The sequence below is a fragment of the Plasmodium relictum genome (assembly GCF_900005765.1).
Source record: "Plasmodium relictum strain SGS1 genome assembly, chromosome: 13".
NCBI classification, from domain to species: Eukaryota; Apicomplexa; class Aconoidasida; order Haemosporida; family Plasmodiidae; genus Plasmodium; species Plasmodium relictum.
The window spans coordinates 1,837,969-1,858,746 of NC_041691.1; the positions used below are offsets into that span (position 1 = coordinate 1,837,969).

At 17.2% G+C, this 20,778-nt stretch overlaps 6 protein-coding genes across 6 annotated transcripts; 4 read left to right on the forward strand and 2 right to left on the reverse strand.

Annotated features, from left to right (window-relative positions):
- Positions 1–428: 428 nt before the first annotated feature.
- MISFIT (nuclear formin-like protein, putative) lies at positions 429–5,076 on the forward strand (the record flags this gene model as incomplete). Its single annotated transcript, XM_028679016.1, has 2 exons — positions 429–455; positions 583–5,076. 2 exons carry the CDS (start codon positions 429–431, stop codon positions 5,074–5,076), a joined length of 4,521 nt encoding a protein of 1,506 aa, XP_028536104.1.
- Positions 5,077–6,495: 1,419 nt separating this feature from the next.
- Positions 6,496–7,762, forward strand: TRAM (translocation associated membrane protein, putative; the record flags this gene model as incomplete). The annotated part of the gene is made up of 3 exons (XM_028679017.1): positions 6,496–7,425; positions 7,524–7,587; positions 7,677–7,762. 3 exons carry the CDS (start codon positions 6,496–6,498, stop codon positions 7,760–7,762), a joined length of 1,080 nt encoding a protein of 359 aa, XP_028536105.1.
- A 530-nt stretch (positions 7,763–8,292) lies between these two features.
- Sel1 (selenoprotein, putative) lies at positions 8,293–8,901 on the reverse strand (the record flags this gene model as incomplete). The annotated part of the gene is made up of 3 exons (XM_028679018.1): positions 8,293–8,421; positions 8,536–8,583; positions 8,728–8,901. 3 exons carry the CDS (start codon positions 8,899–8,901, stop codon positions 8,293–8,295), a joined length of 351 nt encoding a protein of 116 aa, XP_028536106.1.
- Positions 8,902–9,355: 454 nt separating this feature from the next.
- On the forward strand, positions 9,356–11,166 carry PRELSG_1347500 (conserved Plasmodium protein, unknown function; the record flags this gene model as incomplete). Its single annotated transcript, XM_028679019.1, has 9 exons — positions 9,356–9,376; positions 9,551–9,708; positions 9,782–9,905; positions 10,045–10,171; positions 10,242–10,299; positions 10,547–10,667; positions 10,758–10,837; positions 10,952–11,000; positions 11,092–11,166. The coding sequence occupies 9 exons, from the start codon at positions 9,356–9,358 to the stop codon at positions 11,164–11,166; spliced, it is 813 nt and encodes a 270-aa protein (XP_028536107.1).
- Positions 11,167–11,313: 147 nt separating this feature from the next.
- Positions 11,314–15,103, reverse strand: PRELSG_1347600 (conserved Plasmodium protein, unknown function; the record flags this gene model as incomplete). Its single annotated transcript, XM_028679020.1, has 15 exons — positions 11,314–11,457; positions 11,587–11,694; positions 11,817–11,974; positions 12,064–12,163; positions 12,242–12,348; positions 12,451–12,583; positions 12,673–12,808; positions 12,994–13,193; positions 13,291–13,413; positions 13,504–13,551; positions 13,677–13,729; positions 13,826–13,909; positions 14,007–14,244; positions 14,576–14,919; positions 15,034–15,103. The coding sequence occupies 15 exons, from the start codon at positions 15,101–15,103 to the stop codon at positions 11,314–11,316; spliced, it is 2,046 nt and encodes a 681-aa protein (XP_028536108.1).
- A 476-nt stretch (positions 15,104–15,579) lies between these two features.
- On the forward strand, positions 15,580–19,431 carry PRELSG_1347700 (conserved Plasmodium protein, unknown function; the record flags this gene model as incomplete). The annotated part of the gene is made up of 1 exon (XM_028679021.1): positions 15,580–19,431. The coding sequence occupies one exon, from the start codon at positions 15,580–15,582 to the stop codon at positions 19,429–19,431; it is 3,852 nt and encodes a 1,283-aa protein (XP_028536109.1).
- Between the last annotated feature and the right edge of the window lie 1,347 nt (positions 19,432–20,778).

Below are 20,778 nucleotides of genomic sequence, written 5' to 3' on the forward strand. Positions count from 1 at the left end.
ATATACATGAATTTGAGAAAGTTATTTTTTTTTTTAAAACGTCACTTGAATATTTCGTGTGTGCACTGTATGACGTTTTACAAATATAAAATAGCATACTCTTATAAAAAAATTTAAGTATCATAAAAAAAGGAAAAGAAAAAAAAGGAAAAAAAATACATACAAACTATTGAAATTCAAAATATGTAGAACAAATATCGTAATTTTTTATTAATTTATTTATGATACATCTGCTAGGATTAGAAAAAAAAAAAAAAAAACATACACATTTATATGCATATATTTATGTGTGTACTTGGAATATGCTATTTATAATTCGTTTGTATACTTATTTTTTTATTTATTAATTCATTATTTTTTTTTATTAAATTTGCAAATAATATTATTCATAAATAAAAAGAAGTTTTCATTAAATATATTATTTCCTCATGGCTATCGATACTTTTTTAGAAAATGTAATGATAAAAAAGGAAAAGAAGGAGAATTAATATATGTATAATAAAATATAGAAGAATAATTTATATATAAATTATACATATTTTTTTTTTTTTTTTTTTGTACATGTTATTATCATTTTTTTAGGAAAATAAAAGATTTAAAAAAATAAATGAAAAGCTTTTATATTTATTGAACAAATATAGATATGCATATTTGAAATCTCTTGAACTTATAAATTTTTATGAAGAAATAATAAGAAATAATTATGATGATAAAGAAGATAAAGATTTGCTTAATAACTACAAAAAAAAAAGGCAGTGTGAACATATTTTTGAGGAGGAAATATTTTTAAGAAAAAGATTTAAAAATAATTTATTTCATAATAAAATATCTATTGACATTATACCATATAAAAATACAACAAATTATGCAAAAGAAAAAGATATAATCAATAAAAATGAGATAGATATTTTAGATAGAGGTAAAGATACTAGTTGTGTAACGTCATTTTTAAATGATGATATCAATGAAAAAAATAAATCTGATTATATAAATTTAGGTGCTTTAGATTTTAGTGCATATAAGGAAGATTCAGAAGGATATATTAAATACTATGAAAAAGAAAAGAGCAAAATAATTAATGATAAAATAAACAAAGAAAGCATTAATAATGCATCAAAATCTGTCTATAACTTTGAATTAAAAAGGAAACCATTATTTAATCAATCGATATATTTGAAGCATAATAATATAAAACATTCCCAAATAACAACTTTATCTTCTTCCAATAAAAGTATATATATAGATAAATATTCTAAAGTAAATAATAATAAAAAAATAAATGTGTTAAATAAAAGTGTGTATCAAAATACATTAAATAAAAAAAGTTTAAAAAGTGATCTTAACAGAAGTATATTTGTTTCTAATAATAAACATCTACCCAATTTAAATAAGAGTATTTATATTGATTCTAAAAACATTTATAATAAACATACTAATATAGTTGAAAAACCCTTTTCGACGAATAAAAATACTCTAATAAATAAAAATAAAAACAGTGAAAATGTTGTTAATAAAAAAGTAAATATAAACAAATCAAATAATTTACAGAATAGTATTTATATAAGAAAATTAAATACCTCTTATATCTCAAATAATAGCATTTACGTAAATAAAAATACATTAAATAAAAGTTTTTACCGAAGCAATACCCATATGAATAATAAAAAAAAGGAGTGTAAAGAAAATTTAACAGATAATAGAGACTGTACTATGAATGTGAAATGTAAATTTGGTGAAAATAAAATTAAAAATGAAATTAAAAATATTTCTACGGAAGAAAAAACAAATATAGAAATTAAAAAAGAGGGATGCAATGAATTTCCTATGAAAAATTCAAGTGGAATTGATTCATATGTCCCTTTAACATTAAAAAATATAGACGATTTAATAGAAAATGATAGCAAGAATAAAAATTCTAAAATAGGAATAAATCCTTGCAATGTTATTGAATTAAAAAATAATGAAAATTTATCTGATGTATTATCTTTAAACGAGGAGGGAAAAAATACAATAAATTGTTATTTAAAAGAAAAAAATAAATTTAATGAACCAAAAAATAATTTATCAGATATCTGTTCCCATATAAGAAAAAAGAAGATAACAGTAGACAATTTGTGTGATGAATTACAAAATGAAGACAACGTAAACGAAGAAAGAATATGTGAAAAATTAAATCATAATAGTTCCACTTACAATTTAAATAATAAAGAAAATTATTTATCTTATGAAGATAAAGTACAAACAAATAAATTAGATCATATAAATATTAAAAGCGAATCACTTGAATACATTGATAAAGAAAACAAAAGTTTAATTAAATGTTCTGTTCTTACATATGGAGATGAAAATAATTATTCAGTTAATAATAAAAATGATTCCAAAGAAACTTTTGAAGATACAAAAAAGGCAGATATTAAGAACAAATCCCAAATTTGTTTTAAGAAAGAGGAGAGTATTAAAGAAGGTAATCACATATTAAATATGGAAAAAGAAAAAGAATCATATAAAGTATCAAATAATTTTGATGTATTACTAAATATTAACAATTGTAACAGTGTTATTAGCACTGAAAAAAATGCTTCAAAGAATAATTATATAATGAATAATGATAATTTAATATTGAAAAATAAAATAGATGCTAATTTTAATAAAGAAAAAGAAGATAATAAAGATGATATTATTTCTATAAATGAAAATGAGATAAATACAAAAGCTGACATAAGTATAAATGATAATATCGATGATACAAAAAAGTGTAATAACAAGATCCCAGTAAATTTTAAAAATATTATTTTAAATATAAATGATGAAATTAAAAATAGATTACATAATTCAAAAGAAGATGATAATTTATTAGCAAAAAAAATTAACAGTAAGCAACCAATTTTAAAAAAGTTTCCTTTTCCTTCATCTCTTCGAAAAAATTTATTATTTACTATAGATAAAGAAGAAGTAAAAAATTTAAATAATAACAGAGTTAATCTGCATATAGAAATGAATATAAACTTAGAATATATTACACTTGATTCAATAGACTTAGATAAAGCTATCAATGAAGGTATATATAATTATAAAAAAATAGAAGAAAGTTATATTGAATCTGGACATTATATAAAGGATATAATTATATACAATGATATAATGAAAAAGGAAGAAAAGACATTATCTTTTTGCGATGTAAATGATGGAGAAAGAGCATGTGAAAAAAATAAAATAATTCTTTTTAAATCATCTAATCAAATAAAAAGTGAAATAACAAAAAATATAGGAATTTCTATATTCCATTGTATAAATACTTCTATACATCCATCAAAATCCTTAGTAAACGATGAAAAGTTAGGAATATGGTTTACAAGAAAGAAAAAAGAGAAAAATGATAGTAAAAATTTCAAAGAATCTGATCCATCACAATCATTATTATTTAAAAAAAATAAAAGGAGAATAAGTATGATGGGTTCATTTTGCCAACCATTAACTATAATGTTAAGTTCATTAAAAAGACAAAGTGAATATAACAGTTTAAAAAAAATCATTACATCATTGATATTATGTACATGTGATTCTTCTTCTTTAGAAAAAATTCTACACACATTACCTGATGAAAATAGTAAAAATTATATGTTTTGGAAAGAAGCATTAAATAAATTATATGTACATGTAGGAGAAAGAAAAAATGAGATTATTAATAAATTTTTAGAAATAAAAGAAGAAGATTCAGATGAGAATAATGAGGATGATACTTGTGAATTGAATGAAAAAAATAAATATGAAAATTTTAATATAAAAACATACGATTTTATGAAAGGAATAAATAATTATGATAACTGTTTAAATACTTCTTATTCTTCAACGAATACTACTTCTACCTATGATAATTCAAATAAAAAAAGTGTTTCAGATGATTCTAATATATACGAAGATGAAGAATTTTGTTTATTTATGTGCACCATAAACAACGTTCATAAAAGACTTAGATATTTATTACTTGTGGATAACTTTGATTATATATATGAAGATCTTTTAACACATATAATAAATAAGTTAAATAGTATTGAAATAATAGTAAATAAACATTTATTACTAAAACAATTATTCTGCAATATTTTATATTTGTGCAATTGGTTGAATGAACCAAAGATATACAAATGGTTTCAATGGAATACTGTTGTAAAAAAATTAGAAAAACTTTATGGATATTCAGATAATGGAAAGATATCAAGAGATAGGTGTATAATGTTTCTTTTAGCTGAACATACTGGTGAGATATTTACTGAGAAAGAATTAAATAACCTAAAAAAAATAAGCAAGTTTCATATAAAAGATCTTTATGATAAATCTGTTGATTTTATCAATTCTTATTTAGAATTAAAAAATCAAATGAATACTGAGGAATTTAAAAAAAGTTGTTGTATTAGTTTAGATGGAGAAAATATTTTTTCCGAGGATAAGTTTTTAGAAAAGACAAAAGTATTTGTGGAAAAAAATTATAAAAAAATGCTTTTTATTATATGGAATATAGTTCTTTTAATAAAACAATATTTAATACTTATTATATGGCTAGGAGATGTTAAACCTTTTTATCCTCTTTTTAGTTATATAGATGAAAATAAAAAAATTAAGTATTCTCACGATTTATTTATAGATATTGCTCTTTTTTTTGAATCATACAACAAGTACATAAGTGTTATAAAAAAAAAAAAGGAAACTAATATAAACAAGAATAATGCATTAACAAAAAATAATGGTGATTGCTTTTTACCGTCAGATTTTCTTTCAACTAATGCTGAAAAACCTATTTTAAATGTAGAAAACAATTTAAATAATAATTTTTATAACTATACGGATAATAATAATATAATTAATAACAATAATAGCAAAAAGAACTTCGATGAGGAGGAGATGAAAAATGCTTTTAAACTGATAAACACTGAACCTAAAAAAAGAAAGTCATTAACAAATACAGTTGATTATGCATGTGAAATAAAAAGAAAAAGCTTGGAAAAAAAAGAAAAGAAATTTATTAAAGAGGCAAGTTTGGAGAGTATTTGTGAAGTAGAATTTGAATTATCTGATTAATAGAATTATTTTGATTTTTGTTTCAATATTATTAATAATACTTTTATTTTAACTTTTCAAAATAATTCTGTTATTCGCTTTTTTTTTTTTTTCGAAAAACGATATTTTAAAATCATTCTATATTATAATTACTTTAAAATTCAATGAATTATTATTTTAAAAATATTTAATACATTGTTCGTATATTAATTTATGTGCACTATAAGTTTGCATATACATATATATATGAATATTTTTTAAAATATTACATAAAAATGCCTATTATTGTGCTCTTTTTTGAACTACCCTTATATAGTTCCTATTATTTTTTGAATATATTAAGTATTTTAGTTAATTTATATAAATATATATATTTTACTAATAAATAATTATTATGAAAAAGTAATGGTTTATGTATTCTTTTTTTAATCTCTAGAGAAATATATGTTATAAACAAAAAAAAAGGATAATGAAAAAGTATTTCTCTAAAATAAAACTTTTTTTGTAATTTTTAATTAACAGTACGTTTAATAAGTGTAAATTACTAAAAATATGAAAATTAACATTTTAAAATTAATTTGTGTAATACTAAATATTTAGGTTGCATTAAATATTAAAAATATAAACAATTAAATAATTTTTACAATTATTTTCATACTGTTCAAAAATGTATCTTTATTTTTTCTTATATAAATATTCCACTTTTATTACTGACTATTTTTTCTCAGTAAAGCAATGATTATTATGGAATTTAAAAAAAAAAGAAAAAGAATTACACAAACTGACTTTATTTTCCATTAGCTTTAGACTTATTTTTTTAGTATTACATAATTGATACTTTTATTAAAATAATAAAATTATTATTATTATAATTTTTTTTATATATTATTTTTTAATTTTATTTAATGTATATATATATTCATTATCGTAATTTTTTTTTTTTTTTGAATACCTCATAATTTTTTTCCTTGAATATATCATAATTTTTTTTTTTTTTTGTTATTATTTCGTCTTATATCATTTTACTTTTATCTCTTTTCACTTTATTTTTATATTTTTTTATTTTATTTCATTTTAATTTATTGCTATTTTATCTTATTTTGAGCTACCTCCCTTTTAATTTTTGATTTAATTTTATTTTGATAAATTTATGTTTATTTTTTATTATATTTTTTTTTTTTTCAATATATTTTACTTTTATTTCATTGTATCCTCATCATATTTTTAAAAATTATTTTCTTAAAATATGTTATGTACATATTTTCTTATAATATTCTAATACTTAAGTTTAGAATAAAAATAATTATATATTAATATGAAATTTTTTTTTTAATTTTTGTTCTTTGAATAAATTTATATATATAAATTTTTTTTTTTCAATTTTTTTCTGTCTTTGTTTTAAGGTTAATTATATTAGATATTCCTTTTTTTTTTTCTTCAATGGCAACTGAATATTTGCATACACTAGAAGAATATTTTTTGAGTATCAAAAATAAGAGTTATATTGAAGCATATTTAATTAATCCGAAATTATCAAAATGGGATTTTTTAATATTCTTATTGATTTTTATGTTTGTAACTTTATTAAGATTGCTATTTTCAGGAATTAATAAGGTTATAGTAAGAAATAATAGTATTTTATATAGACTAGCTAGCAATTCTTTATTAGATAAAATTAATAAGAAATGGAATATTTCGAAAAAAGGTCAATTATATAAGTGGAAAGAAAATTTTTGGTTTGCAATTTGGCACACCTTTTCATTTTTGTATAATTTTGTTTTATTGTTATGCATGTCGGGATATTTAAATAATAAAAATGGATGGATAAAAATGTGTATAAAAGAGCCAACAGGAAAATGGCTTTTTTTAGTGACAGAAGAAGAGTTTAGTGAAAATAAAAGAGGATGGCCATTTATGTATACAAACAATTATGTGTATTATTTTTATATTTTACAAATATCTTATTGGTCATCTTGTCTCTTTTATTTAAATTACGAAATAAAAAGAAAAGATTTCTACATTTTTATTTTGCATCATATTTCTACTATAATTTTATTAGCTTATTCTCATGTACTTAATTTCTGGAGAGTTGGATTACTAATTCTTTTTATTCATGATATAGTTGATATAGTTCTTTATTTTTCAAAGTTATTGAATTACTCAAATATAAGAAGTCAAATTCTTCTTTCAATATTTTATGTATTATTTGTCTTATCTTATTTTTTTTTTCGTATCTTTTTATATTTTTATTATATTGTTCTTCCTTTAAGCAATACGAAAATTATTCGATCTTATACTGATGGTTTTATATCAACACACTTTGATGTTCCTGGTGGAATAGTTTTAATTATTTTTTTATGGGCATTAATGGTATTATAACTGCACAAAAACTTGAAATGTTTTATTTTTATTTATTCTATTCTTCATTTTTTCCTTTTTGTTATATTCAATTTTTTTTTTTTTTTCAGTTTATGCACTGTTACTGGTTTTTCTTAATTTTAAAGATGAGTCGTATTTTTATTATCAAAACAAGTAATAGAAAAAAATAAAAATATATATATATATATATATAAATACTTATATCTCTAAAATTTTTTACATTTTTTTTTTTTTTATTAAAGTGAGAAATGAAAAAATCACTGATATAAGAAGTGATGATGAAGATGATAATGCATCAACTACAGAGAGTATAAAAAAGGAAAATTAATGTTAATACTATTTAGTTAAAATTATATACATTTAAATATGGGCATCCCTTCCTTCATAATACTTCTTTTTTTTTTTTTTAAATAAATATCTATATATAAATTATGATATAAATTCATTAAATAAATACTTTTCACATATATAGAAATAAAAAATTATATATATATACTTTTCATAATTTCATTTTTTAATTTTTTTTTGTAATTCAATAATGTTCATATGATAATAAACAATATATTACATAAAAAAGAAAAAGTTAAATTTCTAAAATGAATAATCTTCTAAAATATAAATTGATATTCCTATAAGTTTTTTTTTTTTTTTATCATACTTGATATATTACTATAAACTAAGTACATATATAAATAAATATGATATCATTTGTCATTGCTAATTTATACATTATTCGTATTTTCAAATTAGCAAATCATTTATGAACATATTTATTTAAAACTCATTTTTCTTATTATTGCATAGTTTATTTTATTTTATTTTTTTTTTCCCCTATTAAAGAAAAAAAAAAAAGAAAAATTAACCTCAAGTACTACCTAAGCACGTACCTAAATTTTTCAATTCCATTATTTTATTTTTTCGAAGGTCTCCATATTTTTTTTTTTTGTGAAAATTGTCATCACTATCATAGTTGTTTCTATTAGATACCTATAATCAAGACAAGCATATATATATTAATCTAAAAAAATATTTATACAATCATTTTGTAAATAAAAATTTTTTTTTATAATAAAAATAAAAAAAAAAGGAGAAAAAATTTACATTATCGTTATTAGATAATCCAAGTAAAGTTTTAAAAAATATATTTATCTAAAAAAAAAAAAAAAAAGTTCATTCGTAATAATATAATTTTTATATTACTTAAGCTTAAATATATTAATTTCAATAATTAACATATAATATATAATTTTTTTTTTAATCTCAATTTTTTTAATCTCAATTTTTTCATTTTACTATATTAAAAGCTGTTTTAAGAAAATTGATAATATTATTTATTAAGTTAATTAAAGGTAATATAAATTTATTATGCTTATAATTCTTTCTTCTTAATTGTTCATGCTTAAGTTTTCTATCTTTTAAAATCTTATCATATTCATTATCATACTTTTTTTCTTTTTCATAATTCATTTTTCATTATTTCATTTATTAAGAAAAAAAAAAAATTTTTTTGTTAGACAATAAAATGTTTTATACAAAGAAATAAAAAATATATATTTTTTTCATAAAAAATATAAGATATTTTTTATCAAAGAAAGATAAAAAGTTAAAAAAAAATAAAAATACAAATAAATTATGTTAGATTAATTTAAAATTAAATCAAATAAAAAAAAAAAAAAAAGTATAAAAAAGATAAAAATAAAGCTATATATGTGTCAGATCAAATTTTTTTTAAAATTTAGCCAATTAAACATGAATAATTTATATGCAGCTAAAATGAAAAATATTAAATAAAATTTTTTTTATGTATATTAGGGAATGTTATTTAATTATTTTTAAAGGTTTTTATTTTTAATTTAAAAGGAATTTTTATGATTAGTTCTTCCTTTAAAAGATATATTTTTTATAAAAAAAAATTTTAAAAATGGAAAAAAATCACAATATCGTAAAAAAAAAAAAAAAATTAAAAAAATTAAATCATTAATTATAGATATAGTAATAAAAATAAGAAATTTTATAAAAATTAAAGGCTTCTATTTGTAAATAAAATATTTATTCATTTTTTGTTAATGTTTTTTTTTTTTTTTTTTTATATTTATTTTTTATTTTTCTTACTTAGCTTAAGTATGGTAATGGCTTTAATGTGAGCAAAGAATTGAAGTCTTATATGTTGAAAGTGATGAATGAATATAAAAATCATTTTGAAAAGGCATTAATTAAAAACAGAAATTTAGAAGATAATATAAATTTAGTTAAGGATATAATAATAGATGAAGAGTAAATTTATTTTTTCTATTTTTGCTTAAATTAAAGCATATATTCTTTACTGCTTTTTTTTTGTTTTAATTAGAAGTAGTTATAATGAAGATATCTTCTTAAAAATACAAAAAAAGTTTTATTTATACGATATTTTCAATTTGTCATTTTTATTTCCTATGAAAATTTTGAATAAAAATGGAAAAACATTAATTCAGGTATTTTAATTTTTATTTCTTAAAAAAAGAAGAGTAGATTAAAAATAAAAGCGCTGTATACTTGTTTAATTATATAGTTATTATGAAAGATCAAATTATTTTAAATTAATCTATTATTTTTTTTTTTTTTCTAATTTAGTTAATATTAGAAGATACCAACCAAAATGAATTAGAAGTTATAAATGCTATTCTAAAGAATATAGAACAAAATGAATTAGATAAATTAAATTTTTTCTATATAGAAAATATAATATTTGAATTATTAGGTTATTTTATATATTATTTAAAAGAAAAAAAAAAAAATTATCTACAAATATTCCATAAAATTTTTAATAGATGAAATAATTAGACAAATAACTGTTGAATGCCCCCAACGCGGTTTTGCCTTAATTTTGTTAAAATAATAAAATAAATATATGAATAAAATACAAAAAATTAGAAATATAAAAATTTATAAATATTATAATAATAAAAGAAAGAAAAATATATATAGGCAAAGAGAAAAAAAAATTATAATTAAAATTAAAAAAGCACTAATGAAATTTTTATTAGAATTACTAATATAATACATTTGAAAAATATCAAAATGTATAATACATTCATAAATATTTGTTTTTTTTTCTTCTTTATATATATAAAAGAATTAACAACGAATTAAAAAAAAATATTAATTACTACAAAAATTTAATAAAAATTATTGAGCATAATAATGATATGAATAATGAGAAATTTAAAGAAATGCAAAATCAGCATAAATCATTAGTAATTTTTTATAATAAAATTTTTTTTTCTTAACATTATATCGTTTTTTATTTACCCAAATTATATAAAAATATATGAATATATATTTAGTTGGAGCATTTATCTAAAGAAGAAAAAATATTAAAAGAAAAATTAATAGATTTACAGGATGAGCTTGAAATTTTAAAAAAGTAAAAAAAAAAAAAAAATAGAAAATATGACTATTTTTAAATTATCAAAAATAGTTGTAAATTTTGTGTGTATATATAATACTTGAATTTTTTTCTTAAATTTTCCTAATATAGTGAAAATAAAAAGAAATTGCAAGAGAATAAGAATAAAAAGGAAATACAGGTTTTAGCTTTTCTAAAAAATATATATTTTTTTTTTTATTAGAAATAATATAAATATATATATATATATATAAATTTATTTTTTTTGTAAGTATGATTTGTTAAAGCATAATGAATCATTATTAGAGAAAATTAAGGAAATATACGATAAAAATGGAGAAATATGAATGTTTATTTAAAAAAGTCTAACTAAAAGAAAAGAAAAAAAAAATCTTTGACAAATATATTATTATTTTTTTTTTTATTCCATTCTTTATTTTCCTTCATTAAGACAGGATTTATTTATTCGAAAATCCATTAAGCTCTTTTTCTTTTTATAATTTGTTTATAGTTTCATTCATTTCTTTGATTTTATTTAGATTTTCTTTAATAATTTTTTCTTCAATAAAAATATTTTCTATAATATCTGCTCTTTCTTTTAATATGTAGTAATACTTTTCAACAAAAATTAAAAAAGTCTAAATATAAACACAGAGAAAGATTCCAAAAGAAAAAAAAATATAAATTTTATTCTTACAATTCAATAGTATATTTCTATAATGAAAAAAAAAAAAAAATGAAATAATTTTTTTTTTTTGTAATTTAACCTTCCATGATTCTATCATATCATCAGGTATTATATGAGACAATTTATTCCAATATTCTTTTTCTTGTTTTTTTCTTTCAATTACTAATTTTAAAGAAATATCTAATCTCTAAACAAAATTATATATATATATATATGTATAACTTTTTAAGAATTATTATCATTTAAATTATTTATTTTAATAAATTATAAAAAAAAATTATTCAGATTTTTTTTTTTTTTTAAATTTACATTTTTATATTTTTGTTTATTTTTAGTTATTCTACATAAATTTTCTTTTTCTTTCTCTTGATAATATTTAAAAATTATATCTAATGTATATTCTTTGTTATTGAATAAAATTTCTTCTTTTTTTTTATAATCATCCTTTTCTTCATTTTCTTCGTCATCTTTATTTTGGGTTTTACAAAAAATAAATTTGGTCAAAAAAATATATAGTTAAAATTTTATAATTTAAAATTATTTCTTATTTTATTACCAATATAAAATAATTGAGCTAATAATTCTAGATCATTTTGATTGTGAATTCCAATGCATTTTAAAATTATTTTCATTTTCTCTTCTTCGTCCTTTATATTCTTTAAAAATAAACATTTATATAAAATACAATATTATATTTCTTTATTAATTTTAATAATTTTTTTTTTCATTCCTACATTATCCACAAGAAAACTACATTCTTGCATAAGTAACTTTTTGACATTTTCAATTTCATAGTCTGAAATTTTCTTATTAGTCACACCTATTTTTAACTTTTCATTATCTAAAAAAAATAAAATAAAATAATAAAATAGAATGATGCCAATAATAAGCATGATAAAAATAAATTAAATGCTTAATATGAATTAGCTGAATGTGCATATACCTTTGGCAGTAGAAACTGAGTTGTTATTTTCTTCTACTAAGTATTTATAATTTGTTTCGTAAAATTCTTTTAAAAAAATTTGTTCATGTATAATTTTGTTTGCATTTATTAATTTTTCAATATATTTGTTAGCCTTTAATATATATAAATTTCATAAAGTAATATTTCATAATTATTATAAAAAAAATAGTTGAAAGATATATATATATATTTTTTCAGTACTTCATTTTTTTGTAATTCCCATGCTTTAATATACTTTTTTTGAAAATTGTTCTCATAGTTTTTTTGCCTTTTTTGCAATTCAATAAATTGAAATTTTATTCTTTCGTATTGATTAATTAATTCATTTATATTTTTTCTAAAAATTGTTAAAAATTTCTGTACAATATATTTTTTGTGTGAGGAGAATTTATTATTTTCGCTAAATTGTTTTTTATTTCTACTTTATTTTATTTATATAATTTTTGTTTATTATCTATTTTATTTTTTTTTTATTATATATGTTCATATATATATTTCTTTTAATAAAAAAAATTGAATTACTTAGATTTAATCTTGTAATTGTAATAATAAGTTTTGACAGATAATAAAGCTTCTCTTAGTTTATTTATTTCTAGTTTATAAAAGTTTATCATTTTTAAATTATGATTGTCTTTTTGCTGTAGCAATTTTCTATTATATAAATTTTTTTCCTTTTCCATTATTATATTATTAATATCTTTTGCATAATCTATATTCATTTTCTTTATACAAATAATAAAAAAAAAATTGGAAATTTTTTAATATAGTTATTCAATATAATTTGACAGTTTATATATATATATATATTTTTTTTTTTACTAAATTTTTTTCTAGTAATTCATTTTTTATGTTTAAATTTAGATGATTTTGTTCATAATTTTCCTTGATTTTCTCATTAAGTATCTTTTCTTTTTTTATTTCTTCAGCAAAATTATAAGAATTCTTCATATAAAATAATAGGAATATATATTAAAATATAGTATAGTTTTCAATATGTGAATTATTATAATAGAAAAAAAATAATAAAATAACCATATTTCTCATTCTTATGAAATCTTCAAGAATTTGTTTATTATTATTCTAATAAATATGAAATTTAAAAAAATATAATTTTAAATATATGCTAATATGTATATTTAATTTTCTTAAATAATAATTATTATTTTTTTTATTCAATTACATATATTTTTCATCTATTTTCATACCAATAAATATTTTCTTTTTGAATTTAAATTATCTCTTGTCTTATTAAAAATGTCTAAAGGAAAAAAAAAAAAAGAAGAATTTTCTATAAATAAGATTTTAAAATTTTAATATTTAAGACAAAAAAAATAAAAATTAACAAAGATTGTACCTTCTAAATATATTTTATATCCTTCCATCTGATCTCTCATCAGACTAATAAACGATGATAAATTTTTTGAATTAATTTGGCATACTAATAAAAAAAAAATTAAAAAAAAATATAATTATTAATAAAAGATACAATAGAACAAAAAAAAAAAAAAAAAGAAAAAGTCTAATATAATTATTACATTTTTTAATTTTCTCATCTTTATAATTTAATAAACAAAAATATTTTTCTATTTTCTTTTTATAATTGTCCTTTTCTTTTAAGCTTAAATTGCTAATTTCCACAATATTATTTTGAAAATCGGATTGATATGTACTATTTAATGTTTCACTTAATTCTTCTATTTTTTTATTGGGATTTACCATAAAATGATTATCTGATACCTCAACTACATATTTCTTTATATTTTCTAAAAAAGGCTATATAAAAAGATAAAATTTATATATATAAATGCATTATTCACTTAATATTATCATGTAGACAGAAACAAATTAAAATAATAACATATAAATACATTATTCAATATAATAATAATCTAATAAAGAGAAAAATCAAGTAAATAATGAAAAATGATAAAATAATTATAGGAATATATTTAATAATTATACACAAAAAAAAAAAAAATACAAAACATTATTATAAGAATAAAATATATTAGAATAAAATTAATTTCTATATAGAAAAGTAGATATTCTGATAGTAGATAAATTCATTTTTCTATTATAAATATTTTTTTTATTTTTAATCTACTTTTTCTTCCTTATTAATTTCATTAGATAATTCTTTTAAAAAATAATTTTTTTTTTCATCAAAATCTTTAGTAATTTCTTCTCTTAGATAATCATAATTTATATTACATTCAAGATTTTCATATTCAAACTTATATATTATTTGATTTTCATCTTTATTTATCATTTGATTTTCATCTTTATTTATCATTTGATTTTCATCTTTATTTATCATTTGATTTTCATCTTTATTTATCATTTGATTTTCATCTTTATTTATCATTCGATTTCCATTATTATCTTCTATTTCATTTTTATTTTCTATATTATTTTTACTTTTATCTAATGTTTTATTTGTTCTGTTTACTAAAAATTGGCATTAGAATAAAAAAAAAATATATTTTTTTTCGAAATTTGATATGAAAAGAGAGGTATCATTATATTTAATGATTTTAATATTTTTTTATTGAATTTTTTTACGTTTTTCTCTAATTCTATTTCTCCTTTTTTCTATTCTTCCTTCTTTTGACATGCTTAATACATTATCCATTTCTTTTTATCTATTATATTTCATAATTAATATTATAAATTATAATTTATTTGAAAACACTAAATAGTTTTCGCTTTCTAAAGAATATGTTAAAATTAACCAAAAAAATTAATTATACACTTTTTTTTAACTATATATATGTATTTATTAGGAATATATTCATATATAAAAATAATTATTATTTCATAAATAGATATATTTATGAATAAAGACAATATTGATACCCTATATTTTAGTAGAAACATTAAATAACATATGTCTTTTAAAAAGTAAAGATTAAATAAATACTTTTAACTTATTGGAAAAAAAAAAAAAAAATTATAATAATGTTTAATTTGAAAATTATATAATAATTGCAATTTGTATATATATATATATATATATATATATAAAATTAATATAAGAAAAAATTAATTCATCTTGTAATATTTTTAATATATTTTTATTCTCATTTATTTCTTTTTTTTTTCCTTTATATGTCTTTATTCTTGATTAATAAAAAAAAAAAAAAATACATCTATAGCAATATGGGTGATCTAAGAAGCTGCAGTACTATTTCCTCAGGAACTAAAAGAAAATGCGAACATTCAAATTTTATAAAAAAACAAAAATTATTAAACAATAATGTAAAAATTAATAATATTATAGATATAAAAAATTTTATTAATAAAGCTAAAAGGAGATCAATTAGTTTATCAACTAATTTTCCTAGCATGAATGATTTTTCTACATGTGAGAATTATTTGAACTTAAAAAATGAGAATAAAATAGATGAAAATTTAAGAGATCAGGAAAATAATTTGAAAGAAAAGAAATATTTTTCTAATATTCAAAAAAGATATAACAAAAGAACTAGCAAATATTTAACTAAGAATTATTTTAATTTAAAAACTTTTAAAAAATTTTTATTTAAAAAATCATTATTATACAAAATAAGATGTCTTAATCATAATTCCATATGGTTATCAGAATTATCAAAAAGTAAGATGGGAAATATAAATAATGAATTATTTTGTAATACAGAATTTATTCAACCTTTTCCTTTTTATAAAAAGGCTATTGATTTATTTTATGAAAAAAAGTATAAAGATGCATATGTCTTGTTGAGTGGAGTATCTACATATTGCTCTAGTTCGTTTAGTGAACACAAAATATTGAATGATAATTTTTTTGAAAAGAAAAGTTACAATTTACAATATATGTTAAATACATTATACATTGACAAGCATAATAAATTATATGAAAAAAATTATATGAAAAAAAATTTAAAAACAAAGATTTTAATGAAAAATGTAAATGATTTTTCCGTTATAAATACAGACAAAAATAAAAAGTTTTTATTTAATAGTATAATTGAAGAAAAGAATGAAGTAATAAATAATAGTATTTTTAAAAGCAATAGTACTTTTAAATATATTAAGAGTAAATGTTGCAACAATATAAAAAAAAAAAAAAAAAAGGTTATCAATTATAAATTTGTTAATTATGAAAATTATATTAATAATATATGCAATATTTTTCTACAAAATAATTATTTACCTAATTTTTCAAAAAAAAAGAAAAAAAAAATTCAATATGTTAAGTATATAAACTATTCACATAACAGAGATAAAAAGCTGATAAAAAAAGATAGTAACAATGTAAAATATAACTCTAATATGAACTCAAAAGAAAAAACATCTAGTAATAAAGAGTTAATTTTTGATATAATAAAAGAAAAAAATATGAATCATAGAAAAAGGAGCATCAATTATAATTCTGAAGAAAATAAGAAAAAATATGAAGTAGAGTATTATTTACAAGATTGTGATGATAAATATTCTCAAAAAAAAAATAAAAATGTGTCAATTAACGATAGGAATTATATTCAGAAGCTAGAAAGGGAATATAATGAAAAAATTGATAGTTGTCATAATAACATGACTAGCAAAAAAAAACGAATGAATATTATGCACAATGAAAAAAATATACATAAAAAGGAGATAAAGAACGAAACGGAAGAAGATATTAGGTTATTTATTTTTATTAAAATATTATGTTTATATTTATATAGTAACACATTCTATCAAAACAATAAAAAAAAAAAAGACATTACTCATGACTTTAATAGTGAAAATAGCTATGACGAAAAAAACATGAATTATCTTAATGGGAACTTTAATATAGGAAATATGAAAAGAAAAGAAATATTGATATATATTGCCAAACATTTAAGAAAGATAAAAAAGAAAATTGAATTTGATACATATCTATATTTATTGTTAAGTGTAGTTTGTTATGACTTAAAAAAGTTCAATAAAAGTTTATTATATGTCAAAAAAAGTATAAAAAAGGATTACTTTAATTTTGTTTCTTGGGTATTTTTCAATAATTTGATTTCAATAGAAATTTTTGTATTTGATAATTCAAATATTACAACCAAATTTGACAGTAAAAATAAATTGAAATTTACAAAAAATTATAAAAATAAGAATAGTAAAAAAAAAATATCATTAAAAAAAAATATATTTATAAAGAATTCCAAAAAATTAAAAAAGTTATACCTGTACCTATTTGAAAATGAATTTTTTTTTAATACTAAAAGTAATTATACAAATGTAATGCGAAATTACAACAGTTACATATACATTAATCCTTTAAAAAATTTAAAGGAATCTTTTTTTTTTAAAAATAATTATTTCAAAAGTAATATTTTTAATAAGAAAACCGTTAAAAAGAAGAAGAAAAAAGTAAATCACAGTTTTTTTAGCAAATATAAAAATTATATAAAAAGATATAATTTTAAAAATAATTTTATGACTTTATTTGGTTATGCACATTTTTGTTCTTTGAACACTATCCTCTATAAAAATGCTATTGATGCTTATAAATTTTTAAACAAAATGTTAAAAAATAATTTATATATATCAAGTGAGCTAGCTAAATTGTATTATTATTGTGGTAATTATTATAAGAGTATAAAATACTTTAATCAAATACAAAAAATTAGTAGGAAGAATAAAATTTTAAAAAAAGATGTGTTTCATAAATATTGTATTTCTTATTTTTTAAAAAAAAATAAAAACGAAGTACATATAGAAAAAAAAAAAGATCAAGATATCTTTCAATACATGATGAACTGTAATGATAAAAATATAATGGTTATAAACCAAAAAGATTATAAAAATGTTAAAAATTTATTATTACCAATGTATTTTTCTAAGAAATTTATTTACTTAGAAATTTTAGTAAATATATATTTTCTTCAAAAAAAAATTCCTGATTTGCTTATTCTTATCTACAATTATCCAAAAAAAAAAAAGAAAAAAAATTATGACGAGAAATATTTTTATATGTTAGGTAAATATTTTTCATTAAACAATAATCATCATAAATCAATTTATTATTTTAAAAAATCAATTAAAATAGATAAATTTCATTTATATTCATACGTGAGCTTAGCACAAGAATATTTATTATTTAATAACATTAATAGTTCCGTTTATATATTAATAAGAGTAATTATTTTGTATTTTAATAATTCTAATGCATGGTTTAGCTTAGCTAAATGCTTAGAATATAAAAAGAATTATCCTTTTTCTATATTTTCTTATAAAAATGCTATTTATTTTCAGAGAAATATTGCTTTATATTACTTTTTAGCTAATATATATTTAAAAAAAGGAGATATAAAAAATTATATAGAAACATTAAAAAATGGATGGATGTTTAAGAGAAGTATTCTTTTTTCTTCTAAGTTATTTCTTATATATTTAAAGATATTAAAAAAAGAAAAAAGACAAATATCATATTCTTTTAATGAGAAAAAAAATATGTATCATTTAAGGAAAAACATAAAACAAAAATATTATAAAAAATACAACGATTGTTTTATTTGGTGTATTAAATATTTAAAAAGTTATTTCAAAAAATTTAATAAAAATAGAATTTATTATCCTAAAGTTAATTTAAGGAATTCAATAGAATATAATTATTCTAATAATTCTATAATAGAAGATTTTATATTATTTGGTTATTTGAAAAATGAAGAACAAATAGTACATTTAAATAAACTTTTTTTAAAATCTTTTAATTCACTTCATAATAAGAACACAAGTTACTTGTATTTTATTTGTCTATTAAGAAATTCAAATAAAACTTTACTTAATGCAATTTTTTATTTAGCTAATTATTTTTTTTTCAACAGATCTTTTCATAATTCTCTTAAGTTATATAAAATTTTGTGGGATGTAGGAGGAATTTATTCGGAAGAATCATTTAAATTATTTAGATTCACAAAACAAATATTACAAAGAAAAAAAGAAAAAAAAAGAATACATAATAAATGATATTTTTTGATTAAATATATATATATAATATTTTTCCTAATATATATTTTTTTAATTATTATTTATTTATCTTGTATATTTTTTAGAGGTTCCCTAATTAATATATACACATTCATATAATATTTTTATGTATTTTGTATTATGAATTTTTATATTGACATAAAAAATATATAAAATATGTATTTTTATTTTTATAATAATAACATTTCTTATGGTAAGTTTTATTTTTCATTTATTTTAATTCATTATTTTATTTTATTTAATTTAATTTTTTTTGTTTCCTTTTTTTTTTTTTTTGGCATATAATTTTTAATAAAGTTATTTATTATTTTTTTCTTCAAGTTTTAATTTGTATTAAAATATAATTATATATTGTTAAATTTTGAGATATAATTAAAATTTATAATAATATATAAAATATATTTTTTTTTTTACACATTTAATAATTTAAGATGTGTCTTAAAAAGAGAAAATGTTTAATTTACAATGTTAAATGTAAATTTTTTTGTAGAAAAATGGGAAATAAACATATTTTGTTCTAAAAACGAAAAAATCAACAGTTGAAAAAATTATCGAAAAATTATTAAGGCTTTTGTAAAATATAATTATATGATGATTATTGTAACAATAAAAAAAAACTTAGAGTTTGTATTTCATTGAAAAAAAAAGAAAAAAAAAAAAAATATATTCTGCTATACGTGTCTATTTTTTAAGAAGCGTACAAAAAAAAAAAAAAAAAAAAATAGAACAAGAGCAACAATTTTTTTTATGTTAATGATCTTAAAAAAAAAAAAAAAGATTAATAAATATATATAATTGTCTTTAATACTATTATTTTTTGTATTAAAAAAAGGTCTATAAGTAAAAAAATAAATAAATGTTTAAATATATTCTTTGTTTGGAATTTCATATTTTTCATAGTATTTCAAGTTTTTTCTTAGAAGTATATTTGAATTACTTTTAATTATATAATGTTTTTTATTTTATAGTTTCTTTTTTTTTTTTTATGTTATTATTAATTAAATCACAACAAAGGGGAAATAAAATATAACAGTGTTTCTTATCTTTCGTACTTTTTTTTTTTTTTTCTTATACTTAAGAACATTAAATCTTAAATATATTTTACGAGTTAAAATGTTTTATTATTAAATTTTAAAAGATTTTGCTTTATTATTATTTATTATTTCAATTTATTCTAAGAATTAAAAAATTATATGAATACAACTGCTTAAATATTCATTTACACTACTAAATGTTTATGTAATTAAACAAGTTCATTTTAGTGAATTTAATTTTTGTTGATATTGTTCTTTTATATATATATATATATATATATATATATATACA